The sequence below is a fragment of the Lepisosteus oculatus genome, chromosome 2, assembly GCF_040954835.1.
Source record: "Lepisosteus oculatus isolate fLepOcu1 chromosome 2, fLepOcu1.hap2, whole genome shotgun sequence".
Lineage (NCBI taxonomy): Eukaryota > Metazoa > Chordata > Actinopteri > Semionotiformes > Lepisosteidae > Lepisosteus > Lepisosteus oculatus.
The window spans coordinates 50378105-50400270 of NC_090697.1; the positions used below are offsets into that span (position 1 = coordinate 50378105).

General features: G+C 36.8%; 2 protein-coding genes across 9 annotated transcripts; one reads left to right on the top strand and one right to left on the bottom strand.

Moving 5' to 3' along the window:
• Nucleotides 1–43: 43 nt before the first annotated feature.
• armc1l (armadillo repeat containing 1, like) lies at nucleotides 44–10502 on the top strand. 3 transcript variants are annotated; one of them, XM_015346940.2, is made up of 7 exons: nucleotides 44–130; nucleotides 1809–1988; nucleotides 4363–4454; nucleotides 5398–5584; nucleotides 5885–6001; nucleotides 6918–6992; nucleotides 9677–10502. In XM_015346940.2, the coding sequence occupies exons 2-7, from the start codon at nucleotides 1836–1838 to the stop codon at nucleotides 9866–9868; spliced, it is 816 nt and encodes a 271-aa protein (XP_015202426.2). In that variant the 5' UTR covers nucleotides 44–130; nucleotides 1809–1835; the 3' UTR covers nucleotides 9869–10502. The 3 variants fall into 3 exon arrangements, with proteins under 3 accessions (XP_015202426.2, XP_006625884.2, XP_015202433.2); XM_006625821.3 differs by having other exon boundaries at nucleotides 86–135; XM_015346947.2 differs by lacking the exon at nucleotides 44–130 and adding an exon at nucleotides 628–789.
• A 741-nt stretch (nucleotides 10503–11243) lies between these two features.
• LOC102689911 (bcl-2-associated transcription factor 1) lies at nucleotides 11244–21621 on the bottom strand. Of its 6 annotated transcripts, none has more exons than XM_006625885.3 (12): nucleotides 21437–21615; nucleotides 20345–20473; nucleotides 18577–19458; nucleotides 17538–18224; nucleotides 17262–17434; nucleotides 15716–15821; nucleotides 15337–15400; nucleotides 14230–14414; nucleotides 13386–13554; nucleotides 12768–12920; nucleotides 12012–12224; nucleotides 11244–11538 (listed from the first exon to the last, which is right to left on the bottom strand). In XM_006625885.3, the coding sequence occupies exons 2-12, from the start codon at nucleotides 20446–20448 to the stop codon at nucleotides 11533–11535; spliced, it is 2742 nt and encodes a 913-aa protein (XP_006625948.1). In that variant the 5' UTR covers nucleotides 20449–20473; nucleotides 21437–21615; the 3' UTR covers nucleotides 11244–11532. The 6 variants fall into 6 exon arrangements, 3 of the variants coding, with proteins under 3 accessions (XP_006625948.1, XP_015204129.1, XP_015204121.1); XM_015348643.2 differs by having other exon boundaries at nucleotides 11968–12224; XM_015348635.2 differs by having other exon boundaries at nucleotides 11244–12224.
• Between the last annotated feature and the right edge of the window lie 545 nt (nucleotides 21622–22166).

A 22166-nucleotide genomic window follows, 5' to 3' on the forward strand; every position in this document is an offset into this window, starting at 1 on the left:
GTTAGTAGTTCGGAACGACCAATTGACGTGCACGTCTCTGATACGTGGACTTAGACTGCCCGCCAATCGGTTTATGTTTCTCAAAATTTGGATTTGATGTTGCTCGTGGCCCTGAAGTGCTGTGCTGAGGGTAAGGTAGATATATGTTGTGTTATTTTGGTATATTTAATCTAAAACGTTTTTGTTTAAGATTTCTCATTTGAAGTGGTTGTTTAACTGATTGCGGGGCTAATTTAGGTTATACAGGTTTGATATCTTAAACTACCGTAGTCATAAACTCGACTGACTTTAATATCTAAGATCTCCTGTTTCGCACATTTGGAGTCGTAATCAGTACAGTGGTTAGATTCAATATAGTAAAGAAAACATTTTAAGTCAGGATTTGTACTATTCTCAAAGCTTTAATTATATCGTCTTTAATTTGACTGTGTTTTTGCATTGAAACCAATGCAGTATACAGTAGCTGTAGTATTTTAAAATTTCGTTACACTGATTTTTAGCTTTAAGTTTAATGTACAGTAGGTATAGTTTTACAGATATCCTGAATATTAACGGAAGAGTTGATTAGATTATCTCTGTTTCTGAGTACCAAGAATAAAAGATTAACAGCTTTGTTGTTGACATCAGCGTCCGGAGTTTCCGAATCCCAAACTGATCTTGAACAAAGGCCGAGGAAAACTCGCAGGAGTGGTGGAACTACTGACAGTAGTACTGTTGTACCATCGCCACACATATCCATTTCTGACAGGCGGAAGGCATAGTCTCTATTCGACTGCTAAAATAATAAAGGTATTATTGATATGAGGACTGAAATATTTTGAGAAAAGCATGATGTAAGTTACAATTTACTGTATTAATACACGCTATAAAATGCTGATCAACAGAAATTGAACCGGGCAGGAAAACATCACTCTGGAGGGTTACTCCGTATTTGTTATATTTAGATAAAAGACGGCACAAAGTTGGTAAAAGTGATTTACCCGTCTTTTGAGAGAGCAAATATATTACTAACATATTCTTGAGCTATATCTGTATCTCGGTTTGTATCATAGCCTTTTCAGTTCTGAAACAATGTATGTAGACTTTTTAAAAGTAATCACTTTTACAATAATATTCCACCTCCCCCCAATTTCTTTTAATCGGTGTTGGGGCCATTGTTAGTGAGGTATTCAAACTACTTTTTTAAGTTAAATGAAAAACATCTTAACCAAATCTTTTCATGTGATATGATGAAATCCAAGACTGAACAAGCCATTTTAGAAATTGTTTGTGCTACAGAGAAGCTGTAGGAGATTGAAAGCTTCAGCATTGAAAATACAGTATGTCCAAGTAATCTCTAATGTGCATTTCTGCTTATATGATAAAAAATGCTGTAATCATAAGAATATTCAGCTCTGTGGAATCTGATGTGCCAGATTTTACTAAATCAGATGACATGAAAACCAACATAGAGGTGTATGGTGGGGGTGAAGATACCATTGATTGAAATTGAGCACTTGCATGCTGTGAACAGGGTAACACTGAATAGGAAAGCTGCTGTACGTTAGTGACAGTGGACATAATACAATTTATCCGCTCGATTGTAGGTGATGCTATCTATCCCCTGACCATGTATAAACACTTATCCAGGATCTATTAGGATTTGATGGCTCAAATGAGAGTTTTCGATCAAATCACTTTACTAGTATGTTTCATTTAAATCTGAAACAAATTATGACATTTTTAATTTTGATTGACACATGGAATGACTCTCAATATTCAATATTTGTATAAAACCAAAACCACGTCGCGTGTTTTTTGTTTTGCAGTTGCAGTATAAACGAGAGCCTGTAAAGATGATGGACGCACTGGCAGTTGTGACACAACTGAGAGATTTGGCCTCAGAGCCACAAAATAGGGAAGCTATAGTCCGGGATCAGGGATGCCTTCCTGGACTAGTCTTATTTTTAGACCATCAAGATGCACAAGTGCTGTTCTCTACATTGCAGGTTGGTCTGACAGTAGTGTTTATGTATGTGTTTATACTAGTTAAAAGGGAACTGTAGATTTTAGATTTGGGGATTAGAAAGAATCGACATTGATGAGTGCATTTCAAACCACAATGAAAGTAAAATGTACACAGTAACATGTAAAGCCTCCAATTTACATCACAAAAAAGCCAAAATTTCCAGGTATGGGCAGTGCCATATTCTGCGGTTCAGAACGAGGCAACAAAACCTCCCGTGACATAAAGTGGCTCTATTACACTGTAAACAAGCAGGATTGTGAATACAACTGTTTTAATCCTTTATTAAAAGATCCTTATTATAAAGATCCTTTATTAATTGTCTTCTCTTATTTCATTAGCTCAAGATTTGATCCACTGGTTAAACTGAATCTAGCAGTGCCATTACCTCATTCCCTTGTGGCAGTTCTTGAATATTTTAACTTCAGTTAAATAATGTAATGTAATAAAATAATGTAATCCTTTAAAATTAAACCTTTATACTTTACATATGTACTATATTCACCTAAGGTTAAAGTCTTTGTACATCTTTAAAAGTAAGCTAGAAATCCCAAAGGTTTCATTTTGAATTCCTGGAGGGCAGCAGTGTTTTTTTTATTCAAATTCTGTATCTTTATTTATCTGATTTAACTCATCTCATAACATTGAATGTTGTTTTTAAATATCTTTAACTATATTAATCTATCTAAATATAAAATGTACCGATGAAGCATATTTCTTGACATTCTTTGAGATTTGTCTAAGCTAAAAGTAACAAAACAGGCAAGATGTGGCCAACAAACATCTCTTTTGGACATTTTTGTTAATATTTTAGAAGAGAGGGGGTGTTAGTAGTAACAGTCTGAGTTGAAATAATATTTAAAATGTACAAGCAGATTATTAAAGTTTAGCATTCAAGTCAGGGAATGCCAAAGATGGTATTTTGCTTCTTTAAATTCTCTGCTTAATTTGGTGATGTATATATAAACAGCCAAGTGCATAAAAGACAAGTACTAAATTAATAAACCAAACCAAACACACATACTAATAGAATGCCCTCCAATTTTATTCTTGCCTCTGATGGAATATGACAATAGACATAACAGCAGAAAGACTTACAGATTGTATAACATTTCTTGCTCCAAAATTCTATAAATGTTATACAGTAGTTTTAATAACATTGTACACGGGTCACAATTTTTCATGCCCCTGTCGTTAGTGTTTTATAAATTCCCTTCTAGCTGGGATTACACTGACTAGACATCTCCTCTAGTGTGCAATGAGTTTATGACAATTCGGAGAGGAAATTGATTAACTTTCCCTAATGTAGACCTGTTCTTAACCTTGCAAACCCTTTAGTTTTCTTTAAGACTGTCAGACAGTTAACTGACATCATAAAGTAGAAATGACTCAACATAAACACATTTTTTTATAGGTAGCTTCTTCCTACTCAGGACCATAAACTTATTTCCATTTTGAAATCTGGTCATTTTTCGTTACTGCACTGAAATCCTGTGAAGTCGCTTGTTAACATGGCACATGCTTTTTATACAGTTATTAGCTTTAGTTAAAGAGTTAAAGATAATCATCTCTCTAGCTCACTATTTGCTTTTGGAGGACATGGCAGTATTTCCATATGTCAAACATAAAAGCTAAGCTAGGGAAAAAGAAATAAATGCAAAACATGTAGTAACATGTAGATCTTAAATGTGTGTGAACATGAGTGAAAATAATATTAATTAAACTGCATATAAAGGTTCTTAAGAAAATTATTTACTGTAGCAATCTGTAATATATCATTTGGGCCTGTGGTAAAATTGCCCGTGCAAGCTGAATTATGGAAGTGAGAACTGTGATATATTAATCACAATTAATATATCTGTATACCATTGCATATTGATGACAATCGAAACAAGTTTTTAAGATGCACGTCTTATATTGACTTTGGGGTTTTGCATTTTTAAACACATGTTCATGTTTGGTTTCAACACCATGAAATTTAAGATGTATTGTAAATGTCATTTTTGATTTTTGAATGTTGTTAATGTGAGAATTTACAGAAAAAGAAATGAAACAAGCGCTTCATAAGACTGTTCTTACAAGGCTTTGAGCCATCTGGTCTCATCAGAAAGGGCTTCTGTCAGATTAGATTAACTCTGCTATGTCAACATTTTAATTGTTTATTTCATTCTCTTTCATGTGATTTCTCTTTTCAGTTGTCTGTGTACATGGTGCCAAAAAGACTGAGAGGCGATGTATTAATACATTAAACAGACATAGCACATACCTGCAATACATTACATTATGAATGTTGTGAAACCTTTATATGTAAACAAATATTGTTAAATACATCTTTGCTTTCTTGTTTAACATTTTAGACTCTTCGTTACCTAGCAGAATGTCCTTCAAATGTAGACACAATGAAGAATGAACTTGGTATGATAGTGAGCTTGAGGAACTTAATGGAAAGGTAAGTTATCACCAGGCTATAAAAATGTTTCATTTCATTCAGATGGAAAGTGACAGGATTTTTTTTTACAGATAAATATATGAATTATGGTTTTTGATGTACTATTATAAGAGGAAGGGATTCATAATTAAAATGGATTTCTTTCAAAATATTACTAGGCATTTTGGGGTGCTGAATTGTACACAGAAAGCTGGCAATTGAAATACATTTTCCAGTTAACGCAGAAAAAACACAGAAGAAGGCACCTATTGTTGAATGCTTCTAAAACCACCCTGCATGTCGATTTCAACAGTCCACAGTACTAGAAATTTGAATACAATTGGTAGAGGGGAGAAAATGAGGTATGAAATAGTAGAACTTTTATGCTTTTTTGGAAATGAAATTATCTAACCATATATTTTGAAAAAAAAAAATCTGACAAAATATTTGCTGATTGTGCTGAGTGAATTACCCTGGATGAAATTGCAGACCACTTTCTAAACTGTGTATTTTAATCTCAGCAGATTCTGTTTTTTCCAGCAAGAAAGCAACATCAAACATTTTCCCCACCTCTTGCATCCCCTTAGCACTCACATTGACAAAAACTGTATATTTTATGTATTTTTTTCACTATATATGGCCAATTAAACTTCATTAGAAAAAAATGATAAGGGATGTAAAAGCACAAAATGCACCAGAGTGTCAAAAATTTCAAATTTTCCATTTGGTGATACGTTTTGTATGAGAACACCAAACAGGTATCTATAACTGAAACTTTAAGAAGTGATGCACAGATGTATGTACTTATCTGGAGTATCAATTTGTCAAATTACTAAAAAATTGGTCCTGATTGATGGCCTGCCTGAATTAAAGCAGACCTTTGCAACATTTTGTCCATATTTATTTAAGCTTTCTGGGATTTGTAATCCATGTTGAGACATTTTCCTTTTGGATTTTGTTGTAGGGAAGGCCCCAACAATGATATTCCTTTTTTAGCAAAGGAAGTTTATGAGGTTTTGACCAGTCCTATTAACACTGAACCTAGAACTCCAGATGGACCCAAAAGGAAAGCGAAACCACAATTCTTCATTAATAGTTCAAACAAGAAGGCCAAATCAGTCACCCTTCATATCCAAGGACTGGACAGTATGGTATGTTTTTTTGTTATACAGTATTGACAGAACATATATCTTCTTTCAAGAGGTTATTCTTATTTTATCTTTGAGGAAAAAATACATATGTACATTAAGGAGACACTTTAAGGTATTATTACTAATACTTGGCTTCTACATTAAAAAATGGGGTTCATGAAGGTGGTGAAATCTGTTGTGTCAGAATTCACCATCAGTGAGTTGTGGCAGGATTTGTGATGTACTCTTTTTGTCATTTTTATAATTTGGAATCTAATCTTTTATATTGGTCCACATGAAACTGTTTATACTGATGTTTAGGATCACAGAGGCCTTTGTGAAGAAGCTTTACTGAGGGTCAAAGGAGTGATCAGCTTTACATTTCAAATGGCCCTCAAGAGATGCACTGTGCGGATTCGGTCTGATCTGCCTACTGAAGTAAGTACTTGAATTGCAGGCCTTATTGCTGAGATGGGGTGTTAAAATTTGACAAGACTGTTTGCTGAAACTCCTTTTGAATCAACAGTTTCAAAAACCTGTCGTTATTTTCAATATCTGATAATAAATTAAACTGTTAATTAGAACTAATGATCCTCCTTGCTGGGGTGTGTGGCTCTCCATGCACCAAATGAATTATCTGTCAATCAAACAAAGGGATTGGCTTCCTTTTAAGTCTTCTTATTGCGTACTTCATAAAGCCCTAGCTGGAAGAGTAAATTAAGATTGAGGCATTTCCTGGGACAATATTTGGAATAATACAAATTCTGCCTCGAAAAATATCAGCTATAAGAACTTGAATGTTCCTTCAGAGGGTATCTTCTGTAAAACCTGTCCAAGGGATGTTGTGAGCACGTTTGTAAACATGGAGTAGATATCATCTTCTTTGCTGATTATTCTAAAAGGTGTAGTTCTGTGTTATCACTAATCTGGGCCTCCCACAGAAGTAGGAACAGATTTGGTTGTCTGGTGTGACAGTGACTAAAAAGTTGCTGGTGCTTTGTTGGAAGCCTCTCAATCAATTTGTATTAATCATTTTTCTGGTCTGTCTGAGATCCATTATGCCAGTAGGGGGCAGTAGAGGCTTGGAGTTCTACTGCTGACAAAAAAACAATGGGAGCTCCATTGTTGTTGACTATATTTGTAATTGTAGGGGTTGAAAAATAGTCAAAGTATAGACCTTTGGTAGAAACTTGGGAGGAGAATACAATTAAGGGAGTGGGTGGGTGGCCTTTTGTGTATAGTGGGGAAAGTATCTTCTTTTATTCTTGTATTCTGTTTGAAAAGTTAATAGAATAAACATATTGCAGTTTTCCATGATTTTCTGATGAGTTAGAACATGCATTTCTGTCTACAGTCTTTGGCATCAGCTATTGCAGCAACTAAAGTGCTTACAGCGCAGCAGATTGTGAAAAATGAAACTGGAGAAGAGGTAAAAAGTATTTTTTCTTTAGAATAAAGAAATCTTATTGATTTGGGAATCATAGTTGTCTGGGGTAATTCCTAGACATTTTTCTTTATGAAATGGCAGAATGAGAATTGCAGATAAATAATACACATGATACTGTCTCTAGTTTTTGAGAAAGTTTTGGGCAGAATTCTCTTTTATACAGGTTTCTCTCCCCACCTATTAGTTTCGTCCTGCTAAGTTCTTTTGACTTAGTGATTCTGCCTGAACTCAAGTCCTGCACAGGACTAAATTTGAATCCCACTAATTCTGAATGTGCCCATGATATTTTAAATTGTGCATTGGCCCACAATGCCACCCCCACACCCTTAGTCAGTTTTTAATTTAGGAATGATATTTACTATTTCAGTATTGTAGGTGTGTCTAAAAGCACACTAATTCACTACATAATTAATATATATAACATTTAATAAGCTAATTCACATTTAAACATCCACAGTTTTAACAGTTAATCACAGCTCTAAATTACCATAAACAAAAATCAAGTCACTGACTGTGCCTTCTGTACTGGGTCCTGCCACATGAGCACTGGCGTTCTCTCACACACTGTACTGGAATGTGGTGCATGTGTTACATCATAGTAGTTTTGTGTGACTTCAGTCACAATTTGTCTGAAGAACCTCCATAAATCCATTTATCTTTTCGGCAGACCTGCTAAATGCGTGGTAATGAGGTGTGAAGATGAAAGTTTATGTTTTAGTTTCACCTGGGTGAGGGATCAACAGCAGGTCCAGTCAGAACCCCACTCTTTTTACATGGAACGAGCCAGGGAGCTGTTGCAAGGTATATATTGGATGTAAAATGATAATGCACAAGTAGGTCACTAGAAATGTGAAATATACTGTGACTTCAGAAAGTATTCACCCCCCATTGATTTTTTTCTCATTTTGCTGTGTTGCAAAGTCAAATTGAAGCATATTTAAATGGGATTTTTTTCCACTCCTGTAGAAGTAATTATCGATAATGTTAAAATGAAATAAATTATTTAGATGTCTTCAGAATCTTTACATGAAAGTGAAGATTCACATACTTTTCCAGCCTAGACTGAATGTTTTATACGATGTGTTCAGTACTGTAAAGAAGTACAATTGTTTGTGTGTTATTAGTTTCGTGTTTGTCTATTTATGTGACTTAGTTGAAGATCAGACCACATTTTAAGTATTCACCCCCTTTGTTTTAACAAGCTATTCAATTATCTTGAGAGATCACACTAAATACATTAACAAGGTATACCTGTGTTCATTTTGAATCCTTGATTGCACAATAAATATCACTGACTTTGTGAGGTATCACAACTAAAACAGCAGATCAGGTCAGTCCTGCTGTCATGAAGACCAAGGAACTGCCCGTGGAAATTTGAGATGAAGTTGTTCGGAGGAAAAAAGCTGGAGAAGGTTTTAAAAAGATTGGCAAAGCTTTGAACCTTCCTAGGAGCATCGTGAAAGTCCATTATAACAAAATGGAAAAAACATGGCACAAACCAGACACTACTAAGATCAGGCCGTCCTACCACAATGAGCAACCGGACAGGAAGGGCAATTGTTAGAGAAGTGACCAAGAGGCCAGCTACAACACTGAGAGAGTTGCAGAGCCACTGTCCAGACATCAACAATCATTTCAGCACTTCACGGATTCGGCCTGTTTGGGAGAGTGGCTAGAAGGAAGCCACTTCTGAGAAAGGTCAATATTAAGTCGCGCCTGGAGTTTGCTAGAAGCCATGTGATAAAACCTTTTGGAAGAAAAGTTTGTAGTCTGATGAGACTTAAGTTGAGCTCTTTAGCCTGAAAGCAAAGCGCTATGTTTGGCGCAAACCAAATACAGCCCAACACCCAGGAGCGCCATCCCTACCGTCAAGCATGGTTGTGGCAGCATCATGCTCTGGGGTTGATTTTCAGCAGGAGGAACTGGAAAGCTTGTTGCTATCAAGGGCAACATGGATGGAGGCTAATACAGGCAAATCCTTGAGGAGAACCTGTTCCAGTCAGCCAGAGATCTGCGTTTAGGGCGAAGATTCATTTTCCAGCAGGACATTGACCCAAAGCACATGGCAAAAACAATCAAGGAATGGCTTGAAAAAAAAAGAAGGTTAGTATTTTGGAATGGCCCAGCCAGAGCCCAGACTTGAATCCAATTGAAAATCTGTGGTATGACCTGAAAATTGCTGTCCACCGACACTCTCCATCTAATTTGGCAGAGTTGGAGCAAATTTACATTGAATGAATAGGCACAAATTTCACAATCTAAATGTACAAAGCTCATACAGACATACCCAAGAAGACCCAAGGCTGTAATTGCTGCTACAGGATTATGTACAAAGTATCGACTCGGGGTGGGTGAATACTTTTGTCAATGAGACATGCAAGTCTTTCATTCTAGAGAAACAAATGTTCTTGAATTAAACATTTTTTGATTCCTAAATGTGTTGAATTTCTATTATATTATAAAAAAATATTTCAATGTGTTAAAATTTGGAGGTGTAGCAGGAACAAAATGTGAAAAAATTCAAGGGGGTGAATACTTTCTGAAGGCACTGTAGGTGAGTGGAAGTTTAAGATCTTCCCAAACTTTAGTTTAAGACTCCATTAAGTTAAACTAACATTTTCATGGAAGCTACTTGTTCACAGGTTTGTGTTTCATTTTGGATGTAGGTTTTAATTCCCCTCAGAGCTACAAATGCCACAGTGCAAGAGAACTCCTCTTTGCCAGATTACCTGCCTGAAGATGAGAGTCCAGAGAAAGAAGCAGACAAGGCCATTTCACGAACTGGAGCAAAGGAGGATTCAAATGGAAGCTGGCTAAATGCTGCTGCAAGTTTCCTAACCAAAACATTTTACTGGTGATGTCAGAGACATTAATATTTTTTGTTTTTCTTTAGTTTTAAATTGTATCTCTTTTGTCTTACAGATTTCAGTATCCAACTGTGATGGATATTTATGTGTGTACAGTTGTCTTGAAATGTAAATCGCTTTTAACTGTTTTTACATGTAAATATTTTCAATACTGAGATGTTTGGAACAAGTCAAGAGTAGGTTTTTTAAGATTTAGGCTTTGCACTACGTTGTTTTATAGTCAGTTTAATGGATTGGAATTGCTGGACACTATGATAGTGCAGTTTGTATACAGTACCAATTCATTTAAAAGCCCACAGAGAATGAAAGCTGCCTTCCTCCTTACATATATCACTATGTTGTGAACGATACAATTATAAGGGAAGTAGTAATGATGCAATATAAAAAAACTAAAATCATTCCACAAGAACAACTGGCACCATGTGACGAATACAGGATAAGAGGAACTAATTTCTCCTTATATTTGATGGTATGCCTATGAAAAGAACAGCCTTTGAATTGAATCTGGACACTCAAAATGTACATTAGCTGTTAATATTTCACTTTTGCAAAACCTGTTTAAAGAATGCCTTCAGTCTACTTAGAAGTTGTGTAACTGCACAATAAAATGTTTGTTAAAAACTGACATTCACTTCAAATATTTCTTCAATACCACATTTGGACTAGCTTTTATAATTATGGGTTTCCTTCAGAAATTCTGTTTGGAAGCATTGTGCATTTAGTTGTAGTTGTATCTCCTAGGTCCTAGGTGAATTTTTACACCTGTGAAGGGCCAGTATCATCTTTGAAAAACATCCATATACCATTGAAGTACTCTCACAAAATAAGTTTTCTTTTTCCTGGCAAATCTACACTGTCACTATCTTGGGAAAAGCTAAAGTGGGTGCACTGACACTTCTGTAGCTTGCATGTGCAATGATACTGATTTTATCTTATCAGCTTATTATACTGTAAAGTATAACATGCTGGAAGGTCCTTAGCAGCCTTCAGCAGTGTTTTGCAGTACTAAACTGCACTGCACTGCAATCATGCTCCAAGACTGACATATGAATTCCAGCATTTAAAAAAGAACAAGGTTAGAAAATCATTTACATATGTACTGCTGCATAAAATGACAGTCTTATCCAGTAAATGTTAAATGTTCAGAAAATAAGTGTTCCTATGTAATGCCACGAGTACAGAATGAATTCCAACTACTTAAACACCAGTTAATTTAGAATACATTTAACCATACCACTGAGCTCTTTTTATCCTATTGTGGTGAATGAGTACTCTGTTAATCTTTAAGCAGATGCAAGCTGGTGTATTTGATCAAAACATAACTTATGGTAGGTTCACAGTTCAGTAAAAACATACAAATACAAGAAACTGTTATAAGATTTTATTAACAGTCACTAAACCACATTGAATTCAACTACTTAAATTCTAAAAGTGAATTCACATATTTAACAAATATGGTATCTAATTTGTTTTTTTTGGTTACAGTTAACATTCAGTCTAATATGCCAGATACAGGAAAAAGTATATTTTAAATGGTGAACTAACATTAACACAAAAAAAGTTCAATACTGATAGAGAACAGAAATCGCAATAAGATGTTGAACGTGATTGAGTGGCATAGAAGACTTCATGTTTCATTTTCTCTGTTCAACTTGTCACTCCTGGGAAGAAAAGAAATACATAAGTTTTGTTTCCAACTTGAATACACTTTCCATTGAATGTTGTCCAAAAAGGGGTGTGGACTCCACAGCACTTCATCCGCTTAGTGGTCAAGTGATAGCAAAATGAGGTTGCAGCTGTTGCTTGCGTTTCAGTTATACAAAAGTGAAGCATAAACTTGTCAACTAATTATTCTGAAACTGGACTCCTAGAAACTAAAACACATTAAATTATTTTCACCTGTAAATCTCCTTCATAACATTACAGAAATTGTATGACCCATAATCCTCATGCAAGATGAAGGCAACGGGTTGCCATCCAAAACCCCGTTTTTTTATCCATTATTTGGAGATTAATGAAGGTACACTTTCATTGTACTTAGATTTAACAAAAGCACTGCACAATTATTCAAAGAAAATAGATTTAGTCACCTGAAGCTGGCAGTAAGAAATTTTTAAATTCCCTCTGACTCTACCTTCTCATCTTTTCGTTTATCTTTTCTCTCTTCGTCGTTCTCTACATCATCATCATCGTCTTCCACATTTCCCTCACACTGATACTTATCATGTGTCCACTTGGGACTGCTGCTGGACTTTTTGAAACTGAATCGCCCTCTGCCTCGCTGAAAGATGCCACGTCCCCTTCCTCTTTTGGCCCAGTAATCGACACCATCATCCCTGTCATCATGCTACAAGACAAGACAAATGTGCGCATTCAATAAGTGTAGTGCTAATGTGCATTTCACCTACTAAAGAATAGCATCCTCTTTACATTCTACTATGACAAAGATATCAGATTCACGAACACTATACATTACACACAAAAAATCTGTATAATTCAGACCTGTACTAATTATTACATTACCATGCATTTAGTGAAGTTCTATCAGATATAGTAGTTTAGGTGGGCAGCTGTGGCGGCATGCGTAGGCTGCAAAGGAACAAGTAATAGGTTTATTCCATGCTGAAAAGAGAAAAAAGAAAACACAACGTTTCAGCCGTGGGGAAGGCTGAAGAAACGTTGCGTTTTCTTTTTTCTTTTCAGCATGGAATAAACCTATTGTTCTATCAGATATAATTCCTATAGTTCTAAAGGATATAATTCCAGATATCATTCCTTTTATCAATTGGCTCCAATGGGAACAAACAGGGAGCAGGAAATAAAATAACTTGCCAATTCTTTTGTGTATAACAGGAAAAAAAAACAAGAATTACTTATCAAAGTTACCCACCAGAAAATATTTTTTGCTTTTTGGGGTGTATTCTGGATCCCATTCCTCCTCCTTGGGCCTTTTCTGGAAAGGGATGTTGGGAACACTGGGTCCAGGATTGGGTCCTGAAAAGACCCCACGGCCCCGACCTCTTGAGCCTCTGATGCGAAATTGCTAATAAAAAATGAGAAAAGAAGTCAGCAGGTAACTTGAACTAAAAATCCAAATAAGCTTAAGTAAAACACACAATAAGAACATCAAAAGCAACAAACCTTGTCAAATATGTCCTTGCAGTCTAAAAAGGTTCCCACTCAAACTTGTTTCAATTATCTAACTTTGCTTCTGCAATGGCCTTGAGTACCACTGCACACTTACCACTCTGTATATGTCTGGTGGTTGAAATGAATTGAAAAAGATTAATTTTCCACAGAACATGTTTTCCAATTTCTGGTACAAATACTCTCATGGCTTCAAACCAGCTTTTCATTTTTTAACTGCCTTACTTAGACATGGTCAAGGCACAATGTTCATTTGAGCCAGTGAAATAGAAATAATATGAATGCACTCTTATAATTTAAGAGTGCTTTCCAGATAAATTAAAAGCAAATGAAGGAGGAGCTTCTTATTCCAAATACTTACAAAAGTCCCCCGTGCCCGGTTTCCTCCTTGGTAGCCCACATAGTCCTTCTGCTCGTGATGGGACTTGTACTCTTCATCCCGTTCTTTCCGGCTATCCTTGTTGTCCTCTCGAGACAGCGATGACGAGGAGGAAGATCTTGAACGCTCTCTTTCCTTGCTTTTGTGTTTGCTGGGAAGGAATCATTTCAGTAGTTACTGTTCATGAAATGTTACAGGAACTTGTAAACCATTCTCCTACTTGGTGTCAACTGTATGGACAGTTACACAAGTGACATCATATCAACAGGCAACCTTATGAACATAATTCAAGCACTAAAAATGACCTCAAAATAAAACATGTATTTTTGTGACAGAACACATTTACCCACTACTTATATTGTCACTTTTCATAATTAGTTTAAGCCAAGCATGAGGAAAATTTGTCCTTGTGAAAAAATTAAAAATACATGTATATACCAACTGAAAATTATTAACAGTTCAGATGTGCCGCATAACCTCTCAACATTCACCAATTCCTGTCCCGTTATAAAGAAGAAGAAAGAAACAAAATGCAATATCAAACTGCAGCTCTTACACAATAAGTTTAAGAAGTGCACTGCAATGAAGTCCAACCTCTTGCTGTAGCCTGGGTTATCTGACATTTTATTTTGTCATTTTTGTTTGCTAATCCAAACTGTCCTCATCCAACATAAGGCGCAAGAAAGAAAAGATTACTGCTGTAAAACAAAATTTTATTTGCATATAAATATCGCAGTAAATTTGCAGAAAAGAATGATTACATTAAAAAAGTCTGAAATTAGAAAGAATAATGGGATTGGTCAACAAGTGTGTGGCCAGTGCTTACCTATCATCCTTGTAGGACTTGTAATCTTTGTAGTCCTTGAATTCTTTGCCCAGCTTGTCCAGTTTTCTCGATGGGCTGGGCTCACGGGAACCCCTGGAGTCGTCTCGATCTCTGCTCCTCTCCTTCCGGCGGCGATCAATATCATGCCTCAAATCTGCTGCGTCGCACCTTGATTTTTTTTCCCCCTTTAGAAAGCACAACAGGATCTTCAGTTTTTCTGACCTGGATTTAACGCATCTTTGGAAACAGTCAAACCAACTGACAATGAAACTTTTAAGCACTACCTGTATCTTAAACACCAACAAACAGTACTCTTTGATAAATGAGTATTATCTTTCACATGATCTTGCATTTGGAATGTCCAAGGATGACTTTCCCCATCTTCAGAACTCAAATCTCGCAGCGAGAAATCCTTCAACCATCCAAACAATATTACTGTTACAAACAGGAAGTGGGATAATCAATAATTAAAATAATCATAACCGTCAATTGTCATAGATATGCCAAGAATATACCCAAATGGCTGGTATAGCCTGAATCACCCAAGTTCTTGATTCTCATAACTCAGGCAGGAGAATATTAAATTCAAGGCAAACTGGGATAAAGAAATATTTATTAACTCCAACAATAACACAAACTAAAACAACACACAAGTTACCCCATTTACAAAGCAAGGTGTCTCAGAGGACTATGTTCTGACACCCAAAAAAACCCAGACTGCTAACCCAGTATAAAACCAAAACAGAGAGAGTTAAATCTATATCTTAAATAATCGTTAAGGTTGGTCCAAACAAGGTCCTCTCGCCTGGCATGCTTCTCCTTTTCCTCTGTCTCTCCACTGTCCTCTTACCCTGTCTTTCTGAGTGTCATAAGACCACCTAAGACTCAGTAAACACCTCAGATCCTACTTGGTGCTTTAAAGTCTTGAGAAGTGTAAATGTTGACTTTTATGATTATTGTAAAGATATTAAGCATAATGTATCCATTACATAAACTTGGATAAAGACAAGTTTTCCAATAAGATAAGACCATGTTAGCCACACATTTTTCATTCATTCCTCATTTCCAAGCAATCCTGTGTGCAAGCATGACTGTATTTCTGATTACCTTGTGGCTATCTTCTTTTAAGATTCTATCCTTCCTAAATGCACTGGGGGAGATGTCAATCCTCCTTGAAAAGGAAAAAATAAAAGACTTTCTTTAATTCATATAGTTTGTATGACTTATATTACTAACAGGCTGCTGAAAAGCAGTTCTGGAAAATCCTAGTAACTTTCACTTTTTCCAAGCAATTTTACAAGATCTGTATTTTACATGTTTAAAACCAAATTAAGTATCCTTATCAAGAGCATGCATGATGCTGAGGAAAAACAAAAAAGTAAAGTTTAGTTGAAAAAATAAACAGTGCAGACAAACACTGTTACAAATTACATTACAGACATTACATATAGGTCTGTTACAGACTGTAGTTCTAAAGAGTTTTTACCTGTGGATCTCAGGACTCTTTTGTCTGACTTCATGCCCTTCAGCAGCTTTCTGATAAGCAGTGAACCGCTCATGGAGGCTCATTCCTGTTGACTTGAAGTAATGCTCTGTTGGTTGCAGAGGAGAAATACTGCCCAGTTAGTTTTAATTCCACCTATTTACACGTCTCAATAGTGGGTCAGTGGAGACGGATAAAGGAAAGAACAATCAAGATACCTAGCAGAAGAAAAAAAAGTAGACAAATTACAGATACTGAATTTTCCCATTACAAGGCTTCAAAAAGTATGCACACATTACAACCAGTGGGAAACCCACAAACTATATAAGCGCAAACTACCTACCTACTGTTCAGTGATAATTTATTTAGGTATAAAGACTGGTAATTAATCTCTATTACCACAGCTCACTTTCAGAACCTTAGTGAAAAAAATAGTCTGAACAATAGCAAATTACTGCTTTTTTAATTTAACAAAAAAGTATTCACAATTTATGCTTAACTACATTCTGTTATCTGTTAAGCAGCAACAAGGTATTGAACCTCAATTACTTTTATTACTTTGTTCAAATCTTTTATGAAAACAAGATAACTAAACAGAATATCATATCACAATAAAAAAGTTTTTCCCTTCAGAAAAATGGATAAGAAAATTGTTAAATGATTAAACACAAAATTTTACCCATCTAAAGTTTACTGTGATCTCCAACCTCATTAGTGCCATAACACAAGAACATAAATTTAGGATCTGTTAACACAAATCACTGACTGAATTACTGACTCTTAAGTTCAATCATAACATTTTAATTACATATACTGTACCCAAAGAAAAATCAGTTTAAATCTGAGACAACCTATGTGCAATCTTATATTTCAAAGGCTTAGGTTGGAGAACACAACTGTAATATTGCTTCAAAAACAGAAAATCGTTTTTTTGGTAACAAATACATCCATATTTCAACTTACCGCCTCATTTCCAGAAAATGTCTCATAACCAATCACTAACACGTGAACCAGTCACTATAAGTGTAGTGACTCAATCAAACCCAACATGGTGAAGAGAGGGGTATTGGAGCTAGTAACTGTGATTTTACGCCAGGAACACAGAAGCTTCAACTTTGCCTGTTTTGGCATCTGTATCTTTCAAGTGTAATTACATTGTAACATGGAACTTGGCAATTCAATGCACATTCCAGGACTGCCATGACCTATTTATAATGAAAAAGAAAACATCACTGGGCGAACTCAGCTCTGTATAAGCTATGAGTTTTTGCACATCACCACTAATAAAGTGTAGCACATTTTTTTTAAAAAGCCCTCTTAAAAAAAGCTAAATATTCAAACAGTGCTGCACAAGCTCCTATTTCCAACAAAATAAGAACAATTTCAATTCTGAAAAGCAAAGATTATACTAGTCACTGCAGAAGCATTCACTACTTAGTTGCAAAATAACATTAAAAATGTTGTCAATGTTATTCTTAATTATGCTTTATTTTAATGTCATTTTACAGTTACACTGAAAAAAAAAAGTGTAATTATTAAAGATCCATACCTTTGACATGGTGAACCAAGGAAACAATGTGCTGAATAAAGGACTCTGCTGAATTTTTGTACGCCTGAGGTCTCTTAATGTGGTCAAAGATGGAGCGGAACCCTTGCTCCCTCTTGGTGGAATGGACGAGGGCACTTGCAAGCGACCTGTCACTTGTTAAAGAAGTGCCTGGACTGAATTGAAAAAAAAAAAACAGACAAGAGCAAACTAAATACTAACTTCTTGGACAGCTGCAAATTTCTTTATCAACATCAGGAAAAAAACTTAATAATTTACCTTGGGTCATCATACGCCAAAGATGCGATTTTCACTTTCACCTCAGGCCGAGAAGCCTCACCGGGCACTATTTTCACTCTAGGTGGGCTCTCATCCCTGAGGGCCGCCTTCTCCCTCATGTCCAACGTCTTTTGAAGCAGAGGACTCTGGTCAAAGAGCTCTCTGAACCTCTCAGCTTTGGCCTGCTGTGGTGACACAGTCTCCCTCTTGATGGTGATCCTTTCATCATACTTGTCAGTGCCCTTTCCTTCCTCGCCATACTTGTCTTTGTTTAGCCTGTCTAACATATAGCCTGGATTCTTAAATTTGAACATCCTGTCCTCCCCAAACCTTTCATAATCCCTTTCACCCTTAGATGTTTTAATTTTGTATTTACTGCCTTCTTCCTGGCTCTCCACATTCCAGCGGGACTCCACTGGGTAGTTTTTAACCTGCTCTGCCTGAGTGGTCACTTTGAATTGATATGGCTGTCTATAAGCTTGGGATTCATCCTCCTCAGGATCAGGAGAGTCCCCAAGGAAGGGAACTTTTTCACTTTCCTTTTTAACTCCCGGATCTATGCCACCCTGATCACCCCAGTCTCCCTCTCCCCTGCCTTTCTCCTGCAGCCTGTCTTTCTGATGCTCTTTGTCACGCCCATTTCCCCTCTCATGAAGGTATGCTCTTCCTCCATCTTCTTCAGTATACCTGAAAGAAATGAGTCAAAGGTTAAAATAGTAGTCTTCTTAATATAGGAGGTAGCTTCTTAGACATTCTTTACATATTATATGATCAGTTTCTAAAAGAAAACGCTATGAGGAAATCTAGGTAAAAGAACGTACGTATAGCATTTCTGGGCATGCATTATTGTGTGATAATCCTTGTTATTTTAATCATTATAAAATATATATGATAGGCAACTGGAAAATAAATATATATATATATGATAGGCAACTGGAAAAGAAACATTAAAATAAATCCCCAAAATATTATATACCAACAACTATAACTATAGTTACACAATCAGAGACGTGAGAACATCTATGGAGTTTTTTATTACCTTTTGAGGTATTTCCCGACTTTTGGGAGGTCCTGCTCATCGCTGTTGGGGAAAAACCCTCTGCTGCTCTGAACAGTAGAGAACGCTTTAGCAGGGCTCCTCCTGGGGGACGTTTGATATGGAGGACTGTCATGAGAGGGACTGTAGTGACCGAGGGGGTCATCAGGACTGTGCTGCAGAGAATGTAAGCGCAATGCAGGGAGGGAGGGGGGACTGATCTTGGAGGCCACCTGGTGCGCCGCCGTATCAGAGCGGGAAGAGCTCTGACTCGGCGGAGTGGGGATGGGAGAAGGGCTGCGATGGGGGCTAGTGTCATTATAAGCCGAAATGCCAATCCAGCTTTCAGTGATTACAGCTGGTGTCCTCTTGAGATCCGATTTAGCGGAGGTGGCGATAGCCGGCTGTTCAGCTTTGCCGTCCCCCTTCTCCTCCTCCAACTGCCTGCCCGAGCCCTCCTCTTTGCCCCCTTCCGACTTCTTGGAGGCTTTGTCCTGGGAGCCACGGCTCTTAGCGGGGGCGGGCGAGCGGCTGTAGAGAGAAGACGAGCGGGAGCTGGAGGAGCGACGGGAGGCGGAGGAGCGTGCCGAGTGGTGGGATTTGCTGCGGGACCTCTGCGATGTTGACCTGCGCTTCGGGGAGCGGGAACGAGATCGCACCCTCCGGGGGCTGCGGGAGTACCGCCGGTTCTGCCAGTTAGGCCGGAACCCCCCCCTGTGGTGGAAGCGGCCTCCACCCTGATAGAAGCCTCTGCCCCGGCCGCGGAATCCGTAAGGGCGCCTCATCCCCCTGTTCATGCGGTAATCCCGTCGGTAATCCCTGGGGTAGATTCGCTCACGTTCTCGACTTCGGGAACGAGAATACGACCTGGTGCGGGATCTAGAACTACAAATAAAACAACAAAACGTGAAAAACTGACTATGCTGCTCTCTATATTGTCTAAACTTCCTGCTAGAGCAGAGATCAATCAATTCACTGCAACATGTAAACATCATCAAAAACGTCAAACAGTTTGTAACAATGGAGAAAGGACACTAGAGGAAAAATGACCCCTGTGATTCCTGGAATGTGTTTACTTAACCACCTATGCTTGCCTGCTTTACAGCACAGCAAAGTGCAACTTAAAAATATTTTTTTTAAAAATGACACATTGCTTGGAAATGTTTTTACCAAGTTACCACACCTTCAAAAATACAAATACATCTTACAAAAGAGCTAAGCTCAAGTAGCTGAGCTACTGTGGAAACAACACTATTTGTGAGATCACTTAGCAAGACGCTATCCATCCATTAAAATAAGGCTGAAGGCAAGTCCTCTCTACCTGTGTGGATTAGTGTTCTACGAATACCGACTCAGGAACTTCCATAGTGAAGGAAATCACAGATTTGGTTGTGAATATAACCACATCAAATAATAACCTGTTCTAATAACCTGTGCATTATGTATTATGCAAAGTTATTGTTCTTTTTCATTTATTTCCACTGATGTTAAGACACTGCTAAGAAAATGTATATTAAATATTTAGTGAGGAATATAATTTTATAACTGTCAACACAGAAATGTTCATATTAAGAATATATTCACATTTGCCATTGTTAAGTGATCAAAAATACACAACCCCCCAGTGCAAAGCTGTCACAAATGACAGCTATCTCTGACTGATTTAAGCACCAGGCAGCCTACTGTGATAAGTTTAACTCAAAATTACAGAATGTTGGCTTTTGCCATAAACAACAGTTTTATGTTTGGTTTGAAGACCTAGGTCCCGTACCTGTATCTCTTTTTCCTTGACCGTGATCTGGACCTTGATCTTGAGCTTGAATGGGACCCAGACCTTGACCTGGAAGTGTGTGATCTGGAGTTGGACCGCACCATTTCTGAGAACTGAGCGTCCTTCAACCTGAAAAGACAAATACGAAAACACACTCAAGCTCTATATTTACACTTCAGCTTTACCCAAAGGACCCTTCCAACATCTATCATACGAGTATTTGTTTATTAGTATTAAGTAATAATTTAACGCACAAAGGATATTAAAACGCTTAAAACTGTTAGTACTCGATATATTATTTTTTGTATCTCGGTCAAATTCACTTTTCACCAACTAACACTTTCTTGATAAGCCCCAAACGTGAAAAACAAAAGCAAAAAGAATTTTCAGAATTAACGGAATCAAGAGCCAAACTAATCCTTGTTTTACGTTTGCTTGTTTTTTTTTTTTCATTTGCAAAGGCTATTAATCCCGATATAAACATAAAATGAAAATGCAAAAGATCTTGTAAGTAAATGTTGTATATATTTCATCATTTGATCGTGGGCATCCCATGATTGACAGATCTGATTTCGGTATGCTATTTTCCCAAGCATTGTATTAAAAGTTGCCTAAAAGAGATAGATGGTGCTTTAACTTAAAGTATAGTACTCTTATATGCAATTCAACTGATGTAGTTGTTAAGAGCATAAAACTACCTTGTGAAACGTCATGTGATTCAAATCCGTTCGAGTGTACTAACTGTTGTGAAGGGGCTCCAACAGCACAATAAAAATAAAATGCCAGAATTGTAGCAATTGGCAGCTAAATATAATTTACTAGCTTGATTTTGGGGAAAAAAACTTCGATATGTACCGTACATCTTCTTTCTATCTAGACGTAGCTTGAAATCAATTAATTATTCTTAGCTAAATTAAATAACAAATACATTCTTTTCATTTCTGTTTACGCTTTTCACACTGCAAGTCATAAACTGTAATTTAACACCGCAGGCCATTTTGCGAGAAATCGGTTCCCCATGAGCACCTGGTACCACCACTAACAAAGGAAAAATAAACGTCGACGAAAAGCAGTGATTCATTTTTTTCTTACCGCACAAAACCTTATCGTTTGTTTGCAAAACAACCGTATTTCTCTTCTTTGCTTCCAATGCAATCTCCAGTCACTAACCTCTTACCCTCACTAATATGTTTTTCTTCAGACGCAAAATTTACTCAATCAATCAAGCGGAAATCCAGGGTCAAAGGAGTCATTGGATCACCCCTGGCAACCGAACAATTTCCGTTTTGATATCCAATTCCATGTTTTTTTTTCTTTGCGCCACCTGCCGTGCGGAGGCCGTGGTACATAAACCGTGTTCGGCGTAATTTCATTTGACTGTTAAATAACGCCGAACAGAAACTGCAATTCCAGCAACGTAATTAACACAACAGGATATACCTGTTAATACAAGATTAGGATGCTAAAATAGACCAGTCCTAGCTTCAGGAGATGTTATATATTTTTCAGCTATAACATTTATACTTATATGTGAGGGCAAATGATATTTTTTAATTCACGAATTCGTGTATTCATTCACTGATTTCGTCCTTAACATTTTTCTACAAAAAAGCCATTGAACTGATTAGTGCAAAATACAAACATAAATTCACAAAATTAAGGGATAACATAAGAAATAACGTCTTACGTCCAAAAGGGTCTTTTATGTCTTTGGCATTACCATGCTATACTACAAAAACAAATGACATCATAAATAAATACACATTAAAACAAACAATAGTCTTAGACATGCAACGATATATACAAATCTCGCTCAGCCCAT